This window comes from Pelodiscus sinensis, chromosome 29 (assembly GCF_052426305.1).
Source record: "Pelodiscus sinensis isolate ZL-2025 chromosome 29, ASM5242630v1, whole genome shotgun sequence".
Classification (NCBI taxonomy): Eukaryota; Metazoa; Chordata; order Testudines; family Trionychidae; genus Pelodiscus; species Pelodiscus sinensis.
In genome coordinates, this window is record NC_143080.1 from 209,016 (window position 1) to 233,520 (window position 24,505).

A 24,505-nucleotide genomic window follows, 5' to 3' on the forward strand; every position below is an offset into this window, starting at 1 on the left:
TCCTGCCCCACAGGAAAGGACTTGATCCAGCCACTGCCGGCTGCAGCTGGCCCCTGTGGAGCAGGCTGCTCGTGAGCTCTTTGTGCTGGGCTCATGGCCACGTGCCCCCAGCATATGACAGGTTTTCCAGCACAGCTGCCTCCAGACAGCGACAGTCCTGGGACTGTCTGGCCAGGCACAGCCAGGGCCCGTCCTCACCCTGCTCTCTCCTCTAGCGGATCCGGGGCAGGAAAGCCACGCTGGATGAAATCCAGACAGTCCATTCAGAGCATCACACGTTGCTGTATGGAACCAGCCCCCTCAACCGGCAGAAACTCGACAGCAAGAAGCTGCTAGGTAGGCAGCCCCTGCAGTGCCTGGTCTGAGGGTGACTTGGGGCCCTGGGCGTTCTGCTGTTGGCTGCGGCAGAAGGCAGATGGGGCTGCTCGCTCTCCCTGAGGAGTGTGTGTGGCAGGGGCAAAGCCTTGGCTGCCTGGTTTTAATCTAGCCGAGCCAGCACTGCCTAGTGGTTAGAGCCAGAGGCAAGGAGTCAGGACTCCTGCGTTCAGTCCCTGACTCAGGGAGGGGAATGTGCCATAGTGGTTAGAGCAGGGGGGGCCGGTAGTCGGAGAGACCAGCTTTTTCTGGCTCAGGGAGGGGACCAGCCTTTCCTGGATCAGAAAGGGAGGGGAATGTTCCATAATGGTTAGAGCAGAGTGACCCACTTTTCCTGGCTCAGCGAGGGGAAGATGGCCTAGTGTTTGGAGCAGAGGCACTGGGTCTCTCCCTGGATCTGAATGGGAGCATTGCCTGGTGGACAGACTGGGCGGGGACCCCTCTCTGCTCTGGTGAGCAGCTGGACAATGGAGCAGCTGGGCCAAGTCCAACCAGCTGTTGGGGCAGGAGCTGGGCCGCAGCCTTAGTGGGAGGATGTGTCCGGGCAGCTACTCCTGCCACATCCGCTCCATGGTCTGGATCTGGGGGGAGGGGGACCATGTGCCCTCCGCAGGCAGGGGCATGAGGACTTGGCTGTCAGTCACTGCTCCCTCTGCTCTGCCCAGGTCCCATCAGCCAGAAGATGTACGCGGTCCTGCCCTGCGGTGGCATCGGGGTGAGTAGCTCCCCGGGGGTGGAGCTAGTGGCTGGGGGAGGGGCCGCGCTGTGCCCCCAGGCTGGTCCTGGTAACAGCCCAACTTGCCTTTCTGGGCAGGTGGACAGTGACACCGTGTGGAACGAGATGCACTCATCTAGCGCCGTCCGCATGGCCGTGGGTTGCTTGGTGGAGTTAGCCTTCAAGGTGGCCTCCGGGGAGCTCAAGGTGAGGCTGCCCATGCAACCAGGGGCTTGGGATGCTCAGTCAAGTCTCCCTCTAGTGGCGGAGCATGGCCACTGCAATGCCCTGCTGTTGTCTTCCTTATTTGTCACATGTATGCTGAACAAAAGACACTCCTGCCCTCAGGGGCTTGCTGTTGCGGGAGGGGTTGGGGATTGTGATTTTGGTGCTTGAGGCTCTGAATTCATAAGGAGCTGGGTCACAGAGGCTACGTCTACACTGCAGGACAAAAGAAAGCTCTGATCGAGTCAGGGCTGGAGTGTCCCAGGGGTTCTGGGTTTGGTCACATCCAGACCATATGCACTGGAAGTCTGTCTCCATCAGCTGGCTCCTGCAGAATGCCCCCTGCCCCAGGAACCAGTGGAGGGGGACGCAGCCTGGGCTGCGGGTACCCAGTATTCCTCTGGCTTGAGCACACTGTCACGGGGAGACCGAGGCGTGGGCGTCTCTGCCTGCGACCACAGGACTGCTCACCTTGGGGCCTGAGCACCCACAAATCTGGCCAAGCTGGGTCTTGTCATTAGAGCAAGAGAAGATGCGTCAGGACTGTTGGCTTCTATTCCCAGCTTTGCCGAGGATTCCTGTGTGGCCTCGAGCAAGTCCCCTTACCGCTGCGGTGTGTTTCCTCGCCTCTGGAGCAGGGGACGCATGGCTGCCGCTGCGCTGAGACCCCTGCCCCGGCCTTTCTGGAGCCCAGTTGTGCGTCCCTAACCCTAACCCCAGCTCTCTCGTTCTCTGTGCAGAATGGCTTTGCTGTCATCCGGCCACCGGGACACCATGCGGAGGAATCCACCGCCATGTAAGTGCAGAATTTTGTTCTCTTCCATCCTGGCAGGCTGGGAAAGGGGAGCAAACGGATCCGGAGGGCTGGTGTCTGTCCAGTTCCAACCTGGCATTCCCACCCCATTGGGGATTGTGTCGTCACATGGCTGGGGGCCAATGGGTCCTAACAGCCCCACGCCAGCCCTGGGATGAGATTTCCAAAGGGACTGGTGATTTGAGGCACCCCGCGAGAGATGCTGCTGGGCACTCCTTTGAGTGTCCTGGGCTGGGCTGTCAAAATCCCTCTTTGTCTGGCTGCAGTGTAATTCAGCAATGGGGCTAGAACGGGATTTGGTCTCTATTCGCCAGCCAGGCTAGATCCCACCCTGTCTGGGGGATCTGTGGGGACCCCTTTCGCCTGCCTCAGAGGAGTGTGGCAGCTGGCATGGCTAAAGAAGGGGATGCCCCTCCCTCGGGACCCGGCTCCCCTCTTATTCCTTTATCCTGCCACTGCCAAGGCAGAACCCACCCAGCCTTCTCTGGGAGACTGACAACGCTGGGACAGCAGCGGCTCTGCTTAAACAAGACATGAAGGCTCAAGTCACAAACCTCAGTCTGGATTTGCTCCTGTCCTGGCCATTGTGTCCCACTCATGGCACAAAGCGGTGGCCTCTGACCCTTGCTGGCCTGCTGAGAATTCCTGCCGACACGGGGCTGGGTGGAGCAGCTGCTGATGTGAGCTTGACAACGCCTCGCCAGCCGGTGGCAGGAATGCCGAGAGACTGGCACCAGCACAGTGGCACTCAGGAAACCCTGGTGCAGAAGAGAGTCCGAGCTTGGCTCTGGCCCCATCTCTCCTTCTAGCAGCTGGCGCTTTGTCTGGCATAGGCATAGGCAGGGAGCATGGTCCGGGTTCTGTGCCATGGCTCTTGTGGGCCTGTCTCCTCTAGCCGTCATTTCCCCAGCACTGGGAGCAGCTGTGGCACCGCCCTGGTGCCAGCTTTTAGCCTGCCCTGGGCAGGGTGAAACTCTGAGTGGTGCTCTCCGGGCTCCCAAGTGGCCTGGCGTTGAGCCAGGGGAAGCAGAGAGGCCAGCAGCTCAGTGCAGTTGGTTCCCCACTGCTCTGCCCCTCCTGGCTGCCAGGAAGCGTCCCACATCTCTTCCCTCCTGCCTCTGCAGGGGCTTCTGCTTCTTCAACTCCGTCGCCATCACGGCCAGACTCCTCCAGCAGAAGCTCAGCATTGGCAAGATCCTCATTGTGGACTGGGTAAGGGAGGCGGCCGGGCCAGCCAGAACGTCCCTCCCATTGACGGAGCTAGATTCCTGCTCCCCTTCCAGGGACTGGCTCCTTATCTCTCCAGCCAGCCCCATCCTCGGCTTGCTTTTGCCCTGCGTGACAGAGAAAGTCGGGGGTGGGGAGAGGGTTACAGCTCAGAAATCTGGGGATCATCCACACTAGTGAATCCGGGGAGGGAAGACACCTTCTGGGATAACTGAGGCTGTGACACATCTCTGAGCGCCAGCCCGGTTAGTTTGTATCTTCAGAAACAGCTGGGAGGCCTGTGGCACCTTAGGGTGTGTCTAGACCACGTGCCTCTGCCGACAGAGGCATGTAAGATAGGCTACCCCACATAGTCAGTGAAGTGGGGATTTAAATATCCCCAGCTTCGTTGAAATAAGAATGGCCGCCGCGCGGTGCCGGCTCAGCTGATTGTCCACACAGCACGGCAGTCAAGACGTGGATCGGTCGACAGGGGAAGCCTTTGTCCTCCGCTCCCTTCTGCCTCCTGAAACGTCCCTTCTGGGTCGTTACGCTGACCCATCTCCCCACATAGACAGAACACAGGAAGAGCACTGCCATGCGCACAGCTGCTGCCGTGCAGGGCAGGGTGTAGCTGTGCCGTCAAAGGAACACCTTCTGGTGTGGGACGTAGTAGTGGAGTCAGTCCAGGGATTCGCCGAGAAGCAAGCACTTGTCAGTTAACACAGCAGACTGCGCGCATTCCCGCCCTCCCGCCACCAGGACGGTTTTTAGCAGGCTGGCCAGCAGCCTGGTTCAGGGACCTACCCCTGCTGCGGCTCTGCATTTAAAGGGTGCTAGGAGCCAAGCAGGCAAGAGCCTGGCTCAGTTCCAGCTCGTGCTGGGTCTGGGAGCTCAGATCCCCCCCAGGCAGGATCTGCTGCCACCCTGCACTGCTGCCTCTGTATCAGTGCATGATGGGAGCTGGTTTTTAAACTGGCTCCCCTCACAGACCAGCTCCCGCCTGGACCCAGTGCTGCTGCCTTTGATGCAGCGGCAGCAGCGTGTAGTGGCAGGGGGCTCCTCGGGAGCGGGGCCAGAGTGCACTGGCTGCTAGCCTCACCCCTGGGGACTATAGAATAGTTGAGTAACCAATAAGAATTCATGAGATGAATCAACTATTCAATTAACTGATATTTAACATCCCTATTCTGGTGTTTATGGGCATCCCGCTGGCATGGTTCCACCCGCAAAGGCTCTGTAGTGTAGACAGGCCCAGCTTGTGTTCCCATGGAGAGGGCTAGCTCTGTGCGAAAGCCTGGGGGAGGTAGGGCACAGGATATTCACCTGGATTCTTGTCTACACTAGGGACAGAAAATCTGGTTTAACCAGCTAACCGGTTAAGTGTTACATTTCCCGTGTCGAGTCAGGGGCTGCTCCAGCCCAGCTGAGCCACCAGTTTGCTGGTTACCAGTAAGAACCAGTTAACCAGTTACATTCCCAGTCTGCATTAGCAGAGCACTGCTGCTGCGATGGCCCAGCAAAGCATGTGTGGATACAGCGAGGCTGGCAAAGCCGTGCTGGGTCTAGGGATGTTAGCGCACAGTCGTTTAAATGATTAACCCATAGCCCTGGGCTCGTTAGTTAATCCTAACAACTGTGTCAGAGGCAGCAGTGGAGTGGGGGCGGGAGCCAGTGCCTGTGGAGAGCTGGCTTTTAAACCGGATTCCCACGTGTGCCAGTTCCTGCCGAGCCGCCTGATACCCCCATCCCCGCCGGCTGCCTCCCACAGAGGCAGCAGTGTTGGGGGGCAGGTGGGAGCCAGCTTAAAAGCCAGCTGTCCGCAAGCACTGGATCCCGTGGCGCTGCCTCCCCTCCTCCCCGTCGCTGCTGCTTCTGTGTCAGAGGCAGCAGTGGAGGGGTGGGAAGCAGGTAGGAGCCAGTGTACATGGGAAGCAGCTTTCCCGCTGGCTCCTATGGAGCCACCTGCACCCCACGCTGCTGCCTCTTTATCAGGCAGGAAAGCAGAGCACCCTGGACCCGCCTGGCTCCCCTGTGCTGCTCTATGTCCGCCCAAGCCCTGCTTTAGTTAAACCAAGGCAGCTTGTGTGTACACACACCCCAGTTCCCACCCTCTCACAGCTGAGGGCGTCCGCTCAGGGCGAATTGCTCAAATCCGGGGCTCCTTACAGCCCCCAGACTGGTGACCTCTCCAAACAGGCCACACACCAGTCCCACAGAGCGCTTCAGCAGCCTGCCTGAAGCCTCACGAGCAAAACCCCTCCGACACCCCAGCAATATCCGTGCCCCAGATGGCCCCGGGCCTCATACACAGGTGGGGGGTCCTAACACCCAATCCCACCTACCCTGAACAAGTCCTGTCCGGTTCCAAGAAACCAGCCACAGATCCCTGGTCAATTTCCCCTCTGGATCTTACCTGCAAATCACGCTGAGCCAATCCTTTAGCATCTAACAACTACAGGTTTATTATTACAATAAAGAAAAGCATGAGAGTAAGGTTATTAAAGTACAGTACGTTACATGCACCGAATCTCCCAGTCCTCGATGCAGGCTCTAGCAGAGATGTTGCAGCTGCTGGTTTAAAAGTTCTTATTGCACATCCTACGATCAGGATGGGTTCCCAGGTCTTCCGGGCTCTTCAATCCCTGCAATGCTGCCTCTGGGATGAAGTGCTGAGCTGAGAACACTATGGAGTCCTCCACATGGCCTCTTTATACCCCCTTCCTGGCCTCCCCTTGGCCGCAGCCGGTCACCTGGCCCTCAGCCTCTCTGCTGCAGCTCTTAGGCCTCTGCCCTCATGCTTTAGGTGTGTCCTTGGCCCATTGAGAGCCATTGTCCCACAGGGCCTCGCTAATTAGCATGTCCATAGGCCAGGCTCTGCCCAATGCTCAACCACATGCAGAGAACTATTCAGTTTTCACACAGATTACAGATTCCTACCTACACACACAGACATTCTACAGTCACATAAATAGCGTACACAGGATTAGCAGACAGTGAGCTTCTATTCAACACCTCACATGGCCCCCTTCTATACCATTCTTGGGGCCAACACCCCCACCTCTGGGTGCGTCAGTGATCTGGCTGCTCCCCTCAAGATCCAGTAACGTGACAGGGGGTCTGCCAGACACCGGTTCTCAGTAGCACTCGCCTCCACAGCACTTCTCCGCGCGCCGCCCCCACATGCAGCAACGATCTTTAGCCCCAGCAAATCTTTCCCTTGTAACGGACCCAGCCCTCAGAGACCCTCAGCCAAATAGACCCAGGAAGTTCGCTGCACTAGACTGAGGTGGCAAGTGAAGCATGAGGCAAAAGAATCCCTTTAGCAGCTGTCTCTTTCCACTCCCGCCCCCACCCATCATCCCCCATCTATCCCCTCTTCAGACCTCCCCTCCTGGTGCGAAGGTGTCAGGGGGCTAAGAGCGCAGCTTTCAGGAATGAGTAACTGTGCCGAAGTCTCCATTCCCAAGGGCAGCTGCTGTCAGTGCATGTGCGGTTACGTTTGTGGGCACCGCTGCTGCCTGTTCTCTGGTGCCATCAACAGGAGCATTGTGAGCAAGACACAAGGGCTGTCTCTAGACTGGCCAGTTTTTCCGGAAAATCAGCCGCTTTTCCGGAAAAACTTGCCAGCTGTCTACACTGGCCGCTTGAATTTCCGCAAAAGCACTGACTTCGTGCTGTCTGAAATCAGTGCTTGCGGAAATACTATGCTGCTCCCATTCGGGCAAAAGTCTTTTTCCGAAAGACTTTTGCACAAAAGGGCCAGTGTAGACAGCAGAGATTTCTTTTCCGCAAAAAAGCCCTGATTGCGAAAATGGTGATCGAGGCTTTTTTGTGGAAAAGCGCGTCTAAATTGGCCACGGACGCTTTTCCACAAAAAGTGCTTTTGCAGAAAAGCATCCTGCCAATCTAGACGCGATTTTCCGAAAATGCTTTTAACGGAAAACTTTTCCGTTAAAAGCGTTTCCAGAAAATCATGCCAGTCTAGACGTAGCCAAGAAGTCGTTCGTCCGCTGTACTCTGCGCGGATCAGGCTCAGCTGGAGGACTGTGTCCAGTTCTGGGCTCCACATTTCAGGAAAGATGTGGAGAAATTGGAGAGGATTCAGAGAGAAGCAACAAAAATGATTAAAGGATCCATAAGGGAAAACTGAAAGAATTGGGCTCGTTAAGTTGGGAACAGAAGACTGAGAAGGGAACATAACAGCAGCTTTCACGTACCTAAAAGAGAGTCAAAAGGAGGAGGGAGAAAACTTGTTCTCCTTGCCCTCTGATGCTAGGACAAGAGGCAATGGCCTTAAACTGCAGCCAGGGAGGTTGAGGTTGGACAATAGGAGCCTGTCGGGGTGGTGAACACTGGAGTGAGTTGCCTGGGGAGGCTGTGGAGTCTCCACGCTGGGGATATTTCAGAGCAGGTCAGATACTCACCTGCCAGCTAATGTTCTAGATGGTGCGTGGCCCTGCCGGGAGGGCTGGGACTGGACTCTCATGATCATTAGCCTCGAGAGTTAATGCCTGCGAGTGTTCTGTGATCTTTAGCCTCACGAGTCAACGCCCCGCCAAGGGGTCTGTGGTCACACTTCTCATGGCCGCTGCCCTGCATGGTGGCCTCCTTGGGAAGGTTTGAAGGCTGGAGTGTCTCGCATGGAGCTTGGGGGGGGGCATTGGGTACAGCAGCGGCACAGCTGAGATGGGAGCATGGCTGCTGGGACCAGCATGGACAGTCAGTCCCAGTCCTGCTGGAGGCGTGTTTGTCCCTGCTGGTCTCTTCATTGGCCAGACTTGGCCAGCTCCTGTTGCCCCCCCCCTTACCCTCTGTGCTCCCTGCAGGACATTCACCATGGGAACGGCACCCAACAGGCCTTCTACACCGATCCCAGCGTGCTGTACATCTCTCTGCACCGCTACGACAACGGCAACTTCTTCCCGGGCAGCGGGGCCCCCGAGGAGGTGAGTGTGGGCCCCACACGCAGGGAGCGACCCGCAGAGCCGGCGGGGCCACGGGATGGGACTGCCCGGGGGTCTCTCCCTGCTTGGCAGTTGCACAGCCTGGGGCGCGAGGCGGGGTCCTGAATCCCCTGGGAAGGCTCCTTCTGCGCTCCCCTCCCCGGCAGGCATCGCTGACGGTAGCACGGCCAGCGCCCAGCGGTTGTGGGGCCGGGCCCCTCTCGGACTCCTGCCCGTCCTATGCAGCTCTCCTGTCTCGCAGGTTGGCAGCGGGATAGGGGTGGGCTACAACGTCAACATAGCCTGGACGGGTGGAGTGGAGCCCCCCGTCGGAGACGTGGAGTACCTGGCCGCGTTCAGGTAGGGCTCCCCGGCGGCCGGTTACCCTCCAGGGGCAGCACAGGGCCTCAGTGCCCCCTGCACGGACTCCCCTGGGACACAGAGCAGCCTGCTGCCACTGAGGTGGCACGGCGGTCTCAGCTGAGAGGAGGGAGGGATGTGGCCCTGCCACTGATTTCGTGGGTGCCCTTGGGCCAGTCACTTGGCCTGCATCTGGCTGGGGCAGAGGTGGACACCCTAGTAGGGATGGGCCAAAGGGCTGATGTCTGTCTTGTGCTGGGAACAGGGTTGTGACTAATAGGACTGGGCCAGGCCAGGCCAGCATCTGCTGGGCCAGCAGGGCCCCAGCCACAGTGAACAGCACTAGCGGCAGCAGTGGCATCTCGCTGCTCTTCAAGCAGCATTATCCCTGCTTTACAGAGGGGGAAACTGAGGCACAGAGTGGGCAAGTTACTTGCCCAGCGTCATTCCACACGCCAGCGTCTGTGCTGGGACTAGAACCAAGGAGTCCTGCGAGCCCGTCCCACTGCCCCTGCTGCCTGTTGTGGCCACAGCATCTGTGTGGGCTGTGGAAGTAAAGGACGCCCTAGGACATGAGGCCCTGCAGAGAGCTCCCCCTCGGGCTGGGGGGCAGCTGGGGTAGCAGGCTGGCAATGCTGAAGGTCTGGAAGCCCAGAAAGTGCTTTTGTTTGGCTGTGAGGATCCAGTCGGGGGGCCAGGGAATCCCAGGGCAGGGACAAGAGATCCCAGGGGCCCAGGTCAGGAGGTGGGGAGGGAAGGGTTCCCCAGGGGCCTGGGGCAGGCCATGCTGGGCTCCTCAGGGGCCCGGGGCAGGCCATGCTGGGTTCCCCAGAGCCCCGTGGCAGGAGGTGGGGAGGGAAGGTTTCCCCAGGGGCCCGGGGCAGAAGGTGGGAAGGGAAGGTTTCCCCAGGGGCCCGGGGCAGGAGGTGGGAAGGGAAGGTTTCCCCAGGGGCCCGGGGCAGAAGGTGGGGAGGGAAGGGTTTCCCAGGGGCCCGGGGCAGGAGGTGGGGAAGGAAGGTTTCCCCAGGGGCCCAGGGCAGGAGGTGGGGAGGGAAGGGTTTCCCAGGGGCCCGGGGCAGGAGGTGGGAAGGGAAGGTTTCCCCAGGGGCCCAGGGCAGAAGGTGGGGAGGGAAGGGTTCCCCAGGGGCCCGGGGCAGGCCATGCTGGGTTCCCCAGGGGCCCGGGGCAGGAGGTGTGGAGGGAAGGGTTCCCCAGGGGCCTGGGGCAGGCCATGCTGGGTTCCCCAGGGGCCCGGGGCAGGAGGTGTGGAGGGAAGGGTTCCCCAGGGGCCCGGGGCAGGCCATGCTGGGTTTCCCAGGGGCCCGGGGCAGGCCATGCTGGGTTCCCCAGGGGCGCTGAGGCGTTCAGTGCCCTCACTGGCTGCTTAGGCTGGTGTGGCTCTGCCAGGGGCCTAACTCGCAGTCTCCCCTCCCTCAGGACGGTGGTGATGCCAATAGCCAACGAGTTCTCCCCGGACGTGGTTCTGGTCTCTGCCGGCTTCGATGCAGTGGAGGGACACCTGTCTCCCCTGGGCGGCTACTCCGTCACAGCAAAATGTGAGAGCGGGACCTGCAGGGCCAGGGCCTGTGTTTGGGACCAGTGGGGCTAGCCCCTGGGGACTCGGGGCAAGAGCCTGCATTGGGGGTCAGGCAGCCCTGCGGGAGCCAGTGGGGCTGTCCCTTGGGGGTCAGGGGCTGGTAGGGCTGCCCCAGGGGAGTGGAGGCAAGGGCCTGCATTTAGGGCTCTGGGAGCTGCCCCATGGGCCTGTTTTGGGGGCTGGCAGGGCTGCGTTTGGGGTCATACCTTGGAGCAGAGAAGCAAGAACCCATGAAAACTGCAGGTCAGGCTGGGCCCAGCCGGCTCCCCACAGCGTGTCTCCAGCCCGTCTGTCCGCCATGCGAGGGCTGGGTCCTGGGCGGGAACGCCCTGGAGAGTGGAACGCCTCCGGACGGAGGGCTGGCACCAGGCCAAGCACCACGTGCTCCCACTTCAGCCCTTCGGGTTTGGTGGCTTGGGGAGCCTGGGCACTGAAGGGGGAGCTCGGGTTCCTGGGCTGGCCTGGGAGGGGGCAGGAGCCAGGCTCTTTCCCTGCTGGGTTCCAGCCTAGGCTGTGTATCCCGGTAGCCCTGGGTGTCTGCTGCTCCAGAGTGTCTGACTGGTTCCCCTGCACTCCCAGCAAGCCCCAGGTGCTGTGCAGCCGCGGCCCTGGTGCTAATGCAGACAAAAGTGCTGACAGAACAGCTCAATGCCCCGCAGGGCTGTCCCTCAGCTGTGTCCCCACCTGGCTTTCCGGGGAGGCAGGGGGAGAGTCACTGTCCTGCTCCTTGCCTCAGTTTCCCCATCTGCGGAATGGGGGCTTAATCCACTGGAAAAGCACTTTGCAATCTCCAGGCTGTCTCCGTGCATACCTGCTGCCCCTCTGACTGACCTGTTAGCCCAGGGCCACGTGGGCTGCAGGACTCAGCTAGAAGAGGGCCTCATCCCAGACTGATCCGTGCAGTTTCTCTGCCTCCCTGTAGGTTTTGGACACCTGACCAAGCAGCTGATGAAACTGGCCGGCGGACGTGTGGTGCTGGCTTTGGAGGGCGGTCACGACCTGACAGCTATCTGCGACGCCTCAGAAGCCTGTGTCTCTGCCCTGCTTGGTGTGGAGGTTAGTCATGCTCTCTGGGCCTCAGTTTCCCCTGCTCCTGCAAGTTTGGACTGCAAGCTTTTCAGGGCTCAGGCTGCATCTGGGCAGTATCGGGTCTCAGCAGGGGCCACAAGGCACCAATGTGCTGCAGACTGACAAGTTTATTGAGTGAATATTTGTGAACAAGTGTAAAGCACAAGTTTAACCGTAGTGGAGTGGATAGGGTGTCCGGAGACAGGTTTCTGGGTTGGGGTGAGGGTGGGTGCAGTTTACATTACAGTAACGTGACACTTGAGCCTGGTGCACTAATTACATGCTCATTGTGCCACATTACATCATGTACCCCGTGGGACTGAGAGCCTGCATTGCCCAGAGCTCGTTGGCTATTGGCAGAGGGGTATATGCACATTCTGGTGGCTGATGGGAGGTTAGGGGGAGTTACAACAGGTGGGTTTTGAAACACACAGGCTATGTCTACACTGCAGGCTTCTTGCGCAAGAACTGGTCGTGTGCAAAGTCTTGTGCAAGAGTGCGTCCACACTGCCTTGTGCTTTTGCACAAGAGCATCCATGGTGGTGTGGGCTCTCTTGTGCAAGAAAGCTCCGATGGCCGTTTTAGCCATAGGGGTTTCTTGCCCGTCCACAGTGCCTTTTGCGCAAGAGGGCTTATTCCTCGTGGGGAGAGGAGTAACTCTTGCGCAAGAAGCCCTGTTTTCTGACGCCTTACTGGAAATGTACTTGGCAAGAACGCGCAAGCAGTGTAGACGCTCTGCAAGTTTTTGCGCAAGAATGGCCGCTCTTGTGTAAGAAGCCTCCTGGGGAGACGCAACCACGTAGAACAGAAAGGAGGGTGTGTTGCCTTGGACGTAGGCAGGCAAGCGGTTGTTTATGGTAACCCAGCTTATATTTATTAGTGAGGGCGCTTTCCCTAAAGAGCAGGCATACTGATTTTAGTGACCCCGACTATGCTATTGGGGTAAGTGCGCGCCCCACCATGTGCCCTGTTCTTATGTCCCCAGCGAAGTAAATATAATAAATAGCATTAATACCCAGCACGCAGGCCCCAACCGTATTGTGCAATCACAAAACAGAGAGACGGCCAGGCCCCAGAGAGCAAACTGGGAGGTGCCTGCGATACAGGCCAGGGCCCGAAAGCCTAGTTGTGGACGCTATCTGGCCAGTCCTCTGTCTTGTGGTTTGCTTTAACATGGTGCTCCTGACCGGAGCAGTGGGCAGGACATCGGCTGGGCCCTCGTGGTGCTAGCTGCTGCACAGACGCAGCGCAGGAAGAGGGGCGCGCTTGCAGAACGGGGGCGCTGGGAACACAGTGAAACAGAGATGGCTTCTGGCTCCCTCTCTTCTCTCGCGCTCTCCCTCTGGGCCCTGGCATGGCAACATTTGGCTTAGTTGGTTGTTTTAATTTTAATGGAAAAATCCATTTTTCTCACCTTTCTTTTCCTTTTTGTCAGCTTTTTCTTTTACAGTAGTTTTCATTTTTTGAGGGGTCAGTGAGCTGGACAGGCCCCCACTCTCGGGCAGTCCCCCCTACCCCCCCATAGAATGGGTCTTGCTGAGGCCTCGTTTTCCTCCTCCCCCTTGCAGACCTGTCTGCGGATCCTCTGCCTTGCCAAGACTTTGAGGCTAGGCAGAGATTCCCAGAGAGAGAGCAGGCCTGTGGCAGCTGCCGAGCCAGTGACGCCCAAGCCCTGCGGGCAAAAGGCACGGGAAGGGGTGGCTGCATTTACCCTGCCCTGGCATCAGCGCCAACCAGCCTTTACCGATTCAGACCGAGTCTTGGCCTGTACTCTGGGTGGCCCGGAGGGGTTTGCCTTTCCCTGAAGCATTGGTGATACGACAGGGCGGTGGGGCCAGAGAGCAAGTTACCTGTCTGGGTATACACGGTCAGGGTCACCCTGAGCCCCAGATGTGGGGCCAGGAAGGATTCCCCCTGGTCAGATTGGCTCCCCTCTCTCTCCACAAGGGGTGGGGCTTGCCTCCAGGGATCTTCTGGGAATCTCTCACCTGATCAGTCCCCTGCCAAGGCAGGAGTCTCTGGCACCTGGCCCCGCCATCTCTTCCATGCCCAGCTTGCTGTTGGCACAGGATGGTTTAGTCTCTCGAGGATGGGTCTGAGCTAACAAGTCTTCATTCAGGGGAGTATGGGTGAAAGATACTGGCCTGAGCTTAGGGTTAGCCAGGGAACAGACCAGACCCTGTGACACTGACTAGAACTGCATGTGAAACTGGCAACCCCCATTGGCAGGGAGGGACATACAAAAAAGAGAACAGCGCCCTTAGCCAGCAATGAGACTGGAGCGATGAGACTCCTCCCAGCATGCTGCCAGGAAGGGGCCATTGGGGAACAGTGGTCCCAAGCCTGCTCCGGGAGTCATGCAGGCGGGGCCCACCCGCCCTTACGGAGCCCCCTGATCCATGGGCTTTACCAGGAGGAAACTGAGGCCAATGGGAAAAGCCCTCCCTAGAGGGCTTCTGTCAGATCCACAGTCCATCCCGGCCCCAGGGTGGGGTCCATCTCTTACTGGTGTGGCTCTTACATGATGGTGTTGTGTTATAATAATGCAAGAAGGGGAGAGCGTCTTGAGGGAGGTAGAACTGACTGATGCAAGGGGGGATTGTACAGAGTATGCTTCCGACTCTGTCAGAGACTCTGCTCTCTCCCACCCCCTCTCACAGCTGGACCCCCTGGATCAAGCTCTCCTGCAGCAAAAGCCAAATGTAAATGCGGTGACCACGCTGGAGAAGGTCATTGAAATCCAGAGTAAGTGAAGGTAGGGGGCTGGACGGGGGAGGGCTGGAGGAATCCCTGCAGCTGACGTCCATTGGTTTCACCTCTGGGCAGAATTTCACAGGGGCTGGTAAAAGCAAGTCCCTGATGCACACAGTGGCCGCCGGAGCAAGGGGTGGAGAAGGGTCACAGCACGAGGAGGCTTTAGCTGTTCTCTCAGCAGGGGGTGCTGCAGGGGTGGGGCGGGAGCGCTGGCTGTGGAAGGGTTGTTCCCATCTCTGCCAGCCCCAGCAGGAGCGGGCGGGGAGCTCCGAAGTGGGCTGTCAGAGTGGGCTTATCAGGCCCCTAGTAACTGGCTCGTGGCGGCTGCAGGCAAACACTGGAGTTCTGTGAAGCGTTGCGCCTCGGTGGTCAGCTGCTCCTTGCGGGAGGCGCAGGAGGGCGAGGCGGTGGAGGCAGAGACAGTGAGCGCCATGGCATTGCTCTCGGTCGATACTGAACAAGGAAGCACGGACTGCAGCCCCAGGTACGGCTCTTCTTCTCGTGTCACCCGGGGCATATCGACCCTCACGCCTGCATTAGCCTCCTCCTGTGTATCCCCGCAGGACGTGTCCGTGGGCTGCCCTCAGCTGGCTCACTAGGCCACGCTCTGGTCACGTGTTTGCTGGGGGGGGAGCTCGAGTCTGGGTCTGGGTCTGGCTCTGAACTTGTCAGTGGCAGGAGGGGATAGAGCTCAGAGCCTCCTGCATCCACACAACTGGCCCCTGAGCTAAAGGGCCGTCCCTGGGAGACCACAGCTGTGCAGGGCTTAAGACCCCGAATTAACCACTTCTGCCCCGTCTAGTAGAGGGCAATGGAGCTGAACGGATCGATTCGGCCAGCTCACTGCAGTGTGACCCTGCCAGTGCATCTCACGGCTGCTGCACTGCCCCGCTGGGCACGTGCATTTCTCCTGGGCACATCCAGCTGTTTCCCACCTGTGCTTGCCCACATACGGCTCTGGGCCTGGGGAGCTCTGGCTGAGGGGAGGCCCCTTGGAACAGGGAATCTGTGGGATCCGGTTGCCTCTGGCCACTCACTAGTGACTAATAACATGGGTGCCCCAAGACCACGAGCTGAAATCTTCCAGGCTGTGGCGGAAGCGTGCCCCAGCAGCCAAGCGCCCTAGGGTCTGATCTGCGCCCTCCTGCGCCCCGTCTCCCTCTGTGTGTCAGACTCCAGCCTGCCCTCAAGGGAGGGTCAGCCCCAGTTTGTCACACTGCAGACCCCCATGCAGGATGCGGGACTGGGGTTGGTGGAGCTTTGGCTGGTTGCAAGCAGGGCTCCGCTGTCGGGGCAGGGGGAGCAAAGCTCCGCGCTCTTGGGCTGCGTTTGAGGGCCGCTCCCAAGACTGGTGAAATCATGCGAATGCCCAGTGGAGCCCCGTTTCCCTGTGCCTGGCTCAGCTCCTTATTTGTGACTCTAGGGCAGTGTTTCTTAAACTGCTGTGCCACGGAGAACAACAGAGTTCAAAATGGCTGCCCTTAAAGGGGCAGGTGACCTTCTTTTTCTCAATAACTTCCCCCCGGACCCTTTTTTTTTTTTTCTCAACAAAAAATCCTTGGTGTTCCTCATAAAAAAAATTATTGTTTGGTGTTCCTTGGTCTTAAAAAGTTTAAGAAACACTGCACTAGGGGCTGTACACCTATCGTCCGTAGACAATCCCTGTCCCAAAGGGCGCCCGATCACGGAGCCCAGACAGACGCATGGACAGTCAGCAGATACAGCTACTTATCACCACGCGTCACCCAAACCTCACCCCTTTGCTAGAGGGACCCGTTTTCCAGCAGGCTGGGGGCTGAGCTGTCATCCCTGTCACCACTTCAGTTGCAGGGTGCTGAGGACTTTGAGAATCAGGCCTTTAGTTAGGTACCTAACTGGGGGCTGGGTTCTTTGGACAGCCGAGGCTCCCATTGCATGAGCTGAATGCCAGGAACTATGGGTTCCTGGACCCCAGCCTGAGATCGGTGCCCCTCGCCCGTTAACAGCCAGTGTCTCTCTTTGCTTTAGACAAGTGGACGAGCCGATGGAGGCAGACCCAGTTCTGTGAAGTGCCAAGCCGTCGTGTAGCTGTCACTTTTTTGTGGGTTTTTTGGTCATTTGTGATTTCATTCCCCAAAAAACAAAAACAAAAAAAAGATTTTTTCTATTAAAAAGAGAAGAAAAAAAGTCACACTCGACTCCACAACAAAGCGGTGTGTGTGATTGTGTCCGTCTCCAACCAGCTGAGCCCGCCAGCATCTCACTCTTGTCCCCGCACCTTTGGGAGTCACGGGTTTGGTTGGTTTTTATTTCCTTCTCTCCTGTCTTGTTTCTTCATCGTCCTTCCCTTCGAGCGACACACGGTAGCAGCCAACGAGAAACTGTTTTACTTTGGGTCCTTTCTGCTCTGTGTTCGGGAGAGAGGAGACGCACTACGACCCAGGAGATTTCAAATCCCAGCAGCAACGCCCGTCCTGTTTCCTCTCCCTCTCTCTTCTTTTCTTGTTCCCCTCGTTCGCTCACACCGAAATCCAAGCTCTGTCGCTTTCTTTCTTTTTCTAAAAAAACCCTTCACACCCGAATCCATCTTTCTGTCAATTGTATTTAAGTGTTTCTGAGACGTAAGTGACTCTGAATTCTAATGGAGGATGGTCCCTGGAGGAGGAGAAATATTCGTGCCTTTAATTAAGTCATTTTTTTAATGCCTTAATTTCCCTGTGATTTTCATTTTACTCTTTTGAGTTACCATTTCTGAGGGAGCGCTACATATATATATATATATATATATATATGGGGAGAGTCATGCCTTTAGTTTGATTCTCACTCAGCCTCTCTCCCCACCCTCCCTTCTTGTACCACACACACTGTGTAATGAATCTCATTGTAATTAAGAGAGCCATTGTGCATCCGTGTTCACGACCAATGCTTTCTGGAAGTTCTTTTTGTTTTGTTTTCACAAAGCCTCGTCTCGCTGTAAATAATTTGATTTCTTGTCTCATGTGCACAAAACAGTCCATTCATAAAAAAATGAAAAAGAGAAAAAAAAAAAAGGAAAAAAATATTTTTCTTTTCCTGTTACTTCACCAGCCTAAGAGAACTTAGAAGGATTTTAGCTTTAAAAGAGGAAAACACAGAGGTATATAATTTTATTACAGATGTATTATTTAATAGTATTTTTTTAATTGCACCGCACATGCTTTTCCGTTGGAAAGTCAGGTGGTCGGGGCCGGAGATTTGCAACAAGGACAGAGCTGGGTGGTTTTGTTTTAAATTATTCTTCGGTGTCAGGATTTCTCAGTTTTGGGTGATGTCAGCCTCCGTGTCGTGTGTATTTTCTCTTTGGTTGAAAACTCTGCGGAGGTCCGTCCGGGTCACAGTTCCCTTTGGGTTTAATGCTCCCTGAGGTGCTTGAGTAATCTCACCCTTTGAATTCACCTTTCTGTTGTGGCCTCTCAGACACCCGCGTAGCGTGGCTGGGGCTGTGGAGCGAGGGAGCACAAGTCTGTGGGGCAGGGCTTAGCTTTGTCCTGGCGCGGGCGGTGGCACCGTGTGAACGGGGCTGCAATGCTGTGGTGGTGCTTAGGTCTGGTGCTGGGCCCCATGCAGGGCGGCAAGGGGCTGCCATGTCCCGTCGGCAGGCGCGTTTCACCCTGGCCTCCAGGAATTGGCACAGGAGGGGTCTGTGCCTCCCTCCAAGTGCTGCACAAACGAGGCCATCCGGCGAGCGCAGGACCCGGCCCCTCGGCTGCTCCGATGCTGGTTTGCCCCTCCGTAGCGGTCGGAGCATTTGTCCCAGATGCAATCCCTGCCTCTCTGCTGAGGCCAGCTTGAGCCCAGGATCTGACCCACTCTTAGCCTTCCCCCAAGGAATCATCTTGACCATCAGTGCTCTTCCTCTCCCTGGCTCAGGGGAAGCAGACAGGGCTACCTTCCCCTCCCGGATATAGCCCAGGTTGCATAGAGCAGGCTGGAATCCCCTACAACCCTCCCTAGGTTACTCCTGCAGCTCAGTGCAAGATGCCTCCCCCGCCCCCAGGCTGAGGATGGAGAGCAGAGGTGCCCCCAGTAGCCCCTGCATTCCTGAGTCGCTGGCTGAGCACAGGGCCCCGTTCTCAGTCTTACTTGCCTTCCTCCTCCCGTATTGTTTCCACGCCCAGGCAGGAGGAAGGGGCAATTCAAAGTGCTCTCAGGGCCTAAGGCTGCCCCCACTGGAACCAGAGCTAAGCCGGCCACTGGTCTCTTGTGCCACACACTGAGCTAGGACAAGTCAGCACAGTGCACACTAGTGAGCACTAGAAGCTGCCATTCGGTAGCAGGCTAAACCTGCCAGGGCAGCCCCAGGCCTGCTCACCTTGAGACCTGCCCCAGGGGTTGCGCCTCCCCAGGCTGGCCCATCGGTAAGAACCCACCCTAGGAAGAGCTGTTGGGTTGACAAGCTGCAAAGAGAGATGGACCCTCCCCGAGGGGTGAGACGGTGGCGGGGACTTCTGCAGGTTCTTCCATCTCTGACTCTCCGGCTCCTCGGCTCAGCTCTTCCCTCCAGCATGGGGCTGGTCATTAGTACTGACTGTAGCATGGTGCAGGCCGGACAGGCTATGCAAAGCCTCTGGAGCCAGGCGCTAGCGAAGCTGCTCAAGGCCGAGTGGGCAGGGCCCTAGGTGGCTTGTTGGCAGCTGAGTTCCCCTGGCTTGATGGCTTCTTCAGGCAGCCAGCGGTGGCAGCTGGGTCGGTGTAGCAGTGAATCTAGGGCTATAGGGTTACATGCAGCTCAGGCCAGCAGTGACTGTGGGTCTGTCTACTGCCCTGTAAATCTAGATTCAAACTCCCGCTACCGGCCACGCACTGATCAGTCTGGTGTGAGTCAGCGAGCTCTGAGCCCAGCTCCGGGGGTGGGGTGTGTGAGAAGTCTCAGAGTGTGAGTCTGCACAGTGCGGAAGGGGCACGTTGGCTTGACTGTAAGTCCTGGGTCCAGCTATGGTAAACCCCGGTTTGCCGTGCAGTGTGGACGCACTAGCCAAGGCGGGAGCAGTGTAGACGTATTCAGCAGAGTCCCAGCAATGCACTGCAGCGTAGACGTGTTTAGCAGGGACTCAGCAATACAGTGCACTGTAGACTTACGCAGCAGGTCCCAGCACTGCACTGTGGTGCAGAATTATGCAACTGGGTGCCAGTTATGCAGTGCAGTGTAGAACTACACAGCAGGTCCCAGCACTGCACTGTGGTGCAGAATTATGCAGCCGGGTACCAGTTGTGCAGTGCAGTGTAGAACTACACAGCAGGTCCCAGCACTGCACTGTGGTGCAGAATTATGCAGCCGGGTACCAGTTGTGCAGTGCACTGTAGAACTACACAGCAGGTCCCAGCACTGCACTGTGGTGCAGAATTATGCAGCCGGGTACCAGTTGTGCAGTGCACTGTAGAACTACACAGCAGGTCCCAGCACTGCACTGTGGTGCAGAATTATGCAGCCGGGTACCAGTTGTGCAGTGCACTGTAGAACTACACAGCAGGTCCCAGCACTGCACTGTGGTGCAGAATTATGCAGCCGGGTACCAGTTGTGCAGTGCACTGTAGAACTACACAGCAGGTCCCAGCACTGCACTGTGGTGCAGAATTATGCAGCCGGGTACCAGTTGTGCAGTGCACTGTAGAACTACACAGCAGGTCCCAGCACTGCACTGTGGTGCAGAATTATGCAGCTGGGTACCAGTTGTGCAGTGCACTGTAGAACTACACAGCAGGTCCCAGCACTGCACTGTGGTGCAGAATTATGCAGCTGGGTACCAGTTGTGCAGTGCACTGTAGAACTACACAGCAGGTCCCAGCACTGCACTGTGGTGCAGAATTATGCAGCCGGGTACCAGTTGTGCAGTGCACTGTAGAACTACACAGCAGGTCCCAGCACTGCACTGTGGTGCAGAATTATGCAGCTGGGTACCAGTTGTGCAGTGCACTGTAGAACTACACAGCAGGTCCCAGCACTGCACTGTGGTGCAGAATTATGCAGCTGGGTACCAGTTGTGCAGTGCACTGTAGAACTACACAGCAGGTCCCAGCACTGCACTGTGGTGCAGAATTATGCAGCTGGGTACCAGTTGTGCAGTGCACTGTAGAACTACACAGCAGGTCCCAGCACTGCACTGTGGTGCAGAATTATGCAGCTGGGTACCAGTTGTGCAGTGCACTGTAGAACTACACAGCAGGTCCCAGCGATGGCAGGTTTGCTATGCAGCCTTTTGTGTTCATCTTTTCTGAGCAGGCAACACGGGGCTCTGGTCTGGGTCTTCACATCCACCTTTGGCCAGCCCTGACTGGCACCGAGCAGCGCTGGGACGTGATGTCCAAGGCAAGGTGGCGTTGACTGTTCAGTTCTGATCTGTCCACCCCGGTATAGTCCGTGCCCAGTCAGGCAGCTGTGTGGGGCAGTAGGAGGTCAGTGGGTTGTGCCAGATTCTCTCCTGGTGGAGATGTTTGGGACTGAACTTTCCTTGTCTGCCAGGCTGGCCCCCTCGTGGCAGAGTTTGCCTGTGCACAGCTGCTCAGCGCCTCTTGGCCACGCAGGAAATACGAAAGGCCCAGCGGGGATTCCCAGAGTAGGGGCTTTAGCAGGGAGAAGGGAGGCCCAGAAGGGTCTCCCTGGGGGCTGAGACGCAAACCTATGGCTGCAGGGGGCTGGGCAGCCTGAGCACTCTGGGGGCTGTGCCAAGGGGGCTGGGCAGACACTCTGCTCCAGGGCTCCCAGAGACTTTCCCTGCCTCCAGGACACCCAGCCCCTTGCAGCCCATCCCAAGAAAAGGGCCTTTCCCTGCCTCCGAGGGCACTGTCCCGAACTCTGGCGTGGCAAAGCAACGGGCTGCCGTGTCCAGAGGGGGACGGGCCAGGCTGCTGGGCTGTGAGCACCGTGGCTGAGATGCTGCTCGCCTGGGCCAACCCACTGGAGAAAGGGCCCCCAGGGGTCCTGGCTCCACCACAAGCCTAGAACCCCTTCCCAGGCCAGCACTGGGGCCAGAGCCATGGGCAGGGGGTTTACAGGGTTCACTCTTCTGCTTCAGGGCCCATGCAGGAGCATCGCACTAATGCCTGCAGATGGCACAGGGCCCCTCGAAAGCATCGAGCTGGCTCTTAATTGCCCTCCTTAAACCAAGCTGCACCTACTAGCCGCCCACTAGCCGCCCGATCCTTCACCCCCCCCCCCGACAGCAGCAGCAACTGCACTTGCCTCCTGGGCGGGGGGAGAACCTGCCCCCCCCTTGGCTAATGCTGCCCAGAGCTTGCTCCCTTCCTGCTCTGGTGATACGACCCCGCTCTCCGTTTGTGTGGGCAGGGCCTCAGGCTCGCCCATGCCCCACTCCCGCCCAGGTCTTCGCAGCCGTAGGGGCGCCAGCCCCCAGGCCAGCTGGTCTGAAACTGTTTCCCCCTTACGGCTGCCTGGCTCAGACCCGTCGACTTTCTCCTGATCAGTAACTTGAGGGCCTGCGCTGGGTGAAAAACACTACGGGACACACCAGGTGTGTTTCCCACTCCCCTTGCACTCGTGCAAATGACAGATACGGCAGTCAGGCTCGCTCGATCGAAGCAGCTGAGCCCACACTGCCCAAGTAAAGCCAACGGGGTCGCCACTGAGTCTAGAGATCGGGGTGGAGGGGGATAATCATCTTGCTGCTCCTAAAACCCTCCAGTCTTAATGCAATGGAGAGAAAAGTGGTTTCTTGGTCACCCTGTATTGCGTCATGGCAATAAGTTTGTTTGGGGGAGGGTGACAAGCCATCACCACCACCTCCACGGTCTGTCTCGATGCACTTCAGGGGTGTCAGTTTCAGGGTCCTGCTCGGTCATTAGCAAAAAACAAGAAAGCAAACACAAGCCATGGCTCCACTGGCCACCTCTCCGTGTTGGTTCACGGGCGGATCGTGTCCCTTGGCCTCGTGTCATACCGTCTCGGCAGTATTACGTTGGTGGGGGTGGTCTGTGCCGGTTTTGTCTTTCCTGTCCCCCGGAGGCTGCCAGATGCCCGTCCGGGGTGGGGCTGTTTCTGTCTGAGGGTTTGGTTTTTCTGGTTTTTGCCCTGCTCTCTGTCTCGCTCTTGCTCTGGTTTTCAGTTGAGTATTTTGTAATCTGTTACGATGTTTGTCCTTGTGTAAATAAAACTGTTTCTGGCAATCCTGCTGGCGGTGCTGGTGTGCGTGGGTCTGTTTGGGAGTCTGCCTTTCCAAAATGGGCTCCACAGCAGTCATTGGATTAGTACTGGCTGGATTTTTCCAAGGTTTCCCGCAGCATAAAGGGGAGGTGCTGGCCACGGTAAGGTGTCTGTACGCTGTCAGAAAGGAGCTGAGGAGCACCTCACAGGTAGGGTTGCCAAATGGTTTATCAAAAACTATCGAACCACCCTCCAAAAAAAACACCGGGAAAAAATTCTGTTGAGCAAAAAAAAAACCAGACTGGGGCTGAAAAACAGGTGCGACCCCTTTAATTCCAAGTGCAGCATCCGAGTGGCCCTGCACAGCCAGTGCTGGGGGGCTGGAGGCCAGTGGAGCGGCCGAGTGGCCCTGCACAGCCAGTGCCGGGGGGCTGGAGGCCAGTGGAGAGGCCGAGTGGCCCTGCACAGCCAGTGCCGGGGGGCTGGAGGCCAGTGGAGAGGCCGAGTGGCCCTGCACGGCCAGTGCCGGGGGGCTGGAGGCCAGTGGAGAGGCCGAGTGGCCCTGCACAGCCAGTGCCGGGGGGCTGAAGGCCAGTGGAGAGGCCGAGTGGCCCTGCACAGCCAGTGCCGGGGGGCTGGAGGCCAGTGGAGCGGCCGAGTGGCCCTGCACAGCCAGTGCCGGGGGGCTGGAGGCCAGTGGAGAGGCCGAGTGGCCCTGCAGAGCCAGTGCCGGGGGGCTGGAGGCCAGTGGAGAGGCCGAGTGGCCCTGCACGGCCAGTGCCGGGGGGCTGAAGGCCAGTGGAGCGGCCGAGTGGCCCTGCACAGCCAGTGCCGGGGAGCTGGAGGCCAGTGGAGCGGCCGAGTGGCCCTGCAGAGCCAGTGCCGGGGGGCTGGAGGCCAGTGGAGCGGCCGAGTGGACCTGCAGCCAGTGCCGGGGGCTGAGGACAAGCAGGCCAGCAAAGCAGCCAGCGGAGCGACTCTGCAGAGCCACGGTGCTGGGGGACAGACAGTCTCTACTGAGGGTCAGACCAAGGGGATGCTGGCTCGGGTGCACCGTGCGTGCTGCAGCGTGGCTCGGGCAGTGCCCCTGGCCCACCTCGTAAGAGTGGGGGTGTCCCCCTGGTTCTCTCGGGTCACTTGGCCTCCTGGTGCCTCCCTCAGCCCAAGGGACATGGAGTCTGGTGCCGCACCCTGCAGAGGGCAGGGGAGAGAGGCCACAGAAGGCACTGCCAGGGGACCGGGGAGAACCGCTGGGGTGTGTCGGGGTCCCGGGGCCGGTCAGGCCACGCTGGATCTGGGTCTCTCCCGGGGGAAGCTGCGCAGAGGGGCCCTGTCCCCGAGGGACACTCACCAGTCCATGTCCGTGCCCAGAGCGCGCATGCCCCCGTACAGCCCCGCCGCGCTCAGCAGCAGGGCCAGCGAGGTGGCGATGTAGAAACTTAGCTCCCTTTCCTCGGGGACGCGGGCCGCCAACACCCAGCCCAGGGCAGCGCCTGCAGAGCGGAGACACGAGCAAGGGGCAGGCCGAGTGACCCTGCAGGCAGCGCCCTGAGGAGCGGGAGGGCGAGGCGGAGGCTGGAGCTGGATGAGGGAGCAGGGTGCTGGGGGGGGCTCAGACACCCCGGCCTCAGCAGGTCCTGGTGGTGGTTCAGTTCCCACTGCCCAGCGTGGCTGGGGCGCTGGGTAACAGTGAGTGTGAGCAGCGCCTGCCGTCCGCCTTGCCCGGGGGGCTGTGCTGGGCTCGGAGAGGGGCTGAGGCCTCGAGCGGCTGACTGCAGTGGCCTGCCAGAGCCTGAGGGACGTGCCCCAGCAGATGAGGTGCAGGCCAGGTCACCCCCTTGGCTGCCTCCCCAGAGAGGCTTCGAACAGGCTCCCAGCCAGGCTGCCAGGTCACGTGGCCAGCCCAGCCCCACCACGGCCGAGTCACGTGGAAACCGGGCCCAGAAGCCACACAGAGGCTTAGGCTCAGCTAGCACAGACCCAGCCCAGAGGGGGACAGTGTCTGATCGCAGCCACCACCCCCTCTCTTCCGGGTGACAGCTACCTCCTCCCTGTGTCTGCAAGCGCCCAGGCCCTGCGCCCCCAGCCTCCTCCCTCCCTGTGTCTGCAAGCGCCCAGGCCCTGCGCCCCCAGCCTCCTCCCTGTGTCTGCAAGCGCCCAGGCCCTGCGCCCCCAGCCTCCTCCCTCCCTGTGTCTGCAAGCGCCCAGGCCCTGCGCCTCCCAGCCTCCTCCCTCCCTCTGTCTGCAAGCGCCCAGGCCCTGCGCCCCCAGCCTCCTCCCTGTGTCTGCAAGCGCCCAGGCCCTGCGCCCCCCAGCCTCCTCCCTCCCT

General features: G+C 58.7%; 1 protein-coding gene across 3 annotated transcripts in view; it reads left to right on the forward strand.

Annotated features, from left to right (window-relative positions):
• Window positions 1-22,199, forward strand: part of HDAC5 (histone deacetylase 5) — a 130,627-nt gene extending 108,428 nt beyond the window's left edge. For all 3 annotated transcript variants that reach the window (XM_075918426.2, XM_075918425.2, XM_075918427.2), the window contains 12 exons: window positions 216-336; window positions 1,041-1,090; window positions 1,190-1,297; window positions 2,056-2,111; window positions 3,254-3,341; window positions 8,165-8,284; window positions 8,544-8,641; window positions 10,079-10,197; window positions 11,161-11,294; window positions 13,967-14,051; window positions 14,391-14,544; window positions 16,068-22,199. In XM_075918426.2, coding sequence (XP_075774541.1) covers window positions 216-336; window positions 1,041-1,090; window positions 1,190-1,297; window positions 2,056-2,111; window positions 3,254-3,341; window positions 8,165-8,284; window positions 8,544-8,641; window positions 10,079-10,197; window positions 11,161-11,294; window positions 13,967-14,051; window positions 14,391-14,544; window positions 16,068-16,107 — 1,173 coding nt within the window. In that variant the 3' untranslated portion in view covers window positions 16,108-22,199. The remainder of the gene's footprint in view (window positions 1-215; window positions 337-1,040; window positions 1,091-1,189; window positions 1,298-2,055; window positions 2,112-3,253; window positions 3,342-8,164; window positions 8,285-8,543; window positions 8,642-10,078; window positions 10,198-11,160; window positions 11,295-13,966; window positions 14,052-14,390; window positions 14,545-16,067) is intronic.
• Window positions 22,200-24,505: the final 2,306 nt, after the last annotated feature.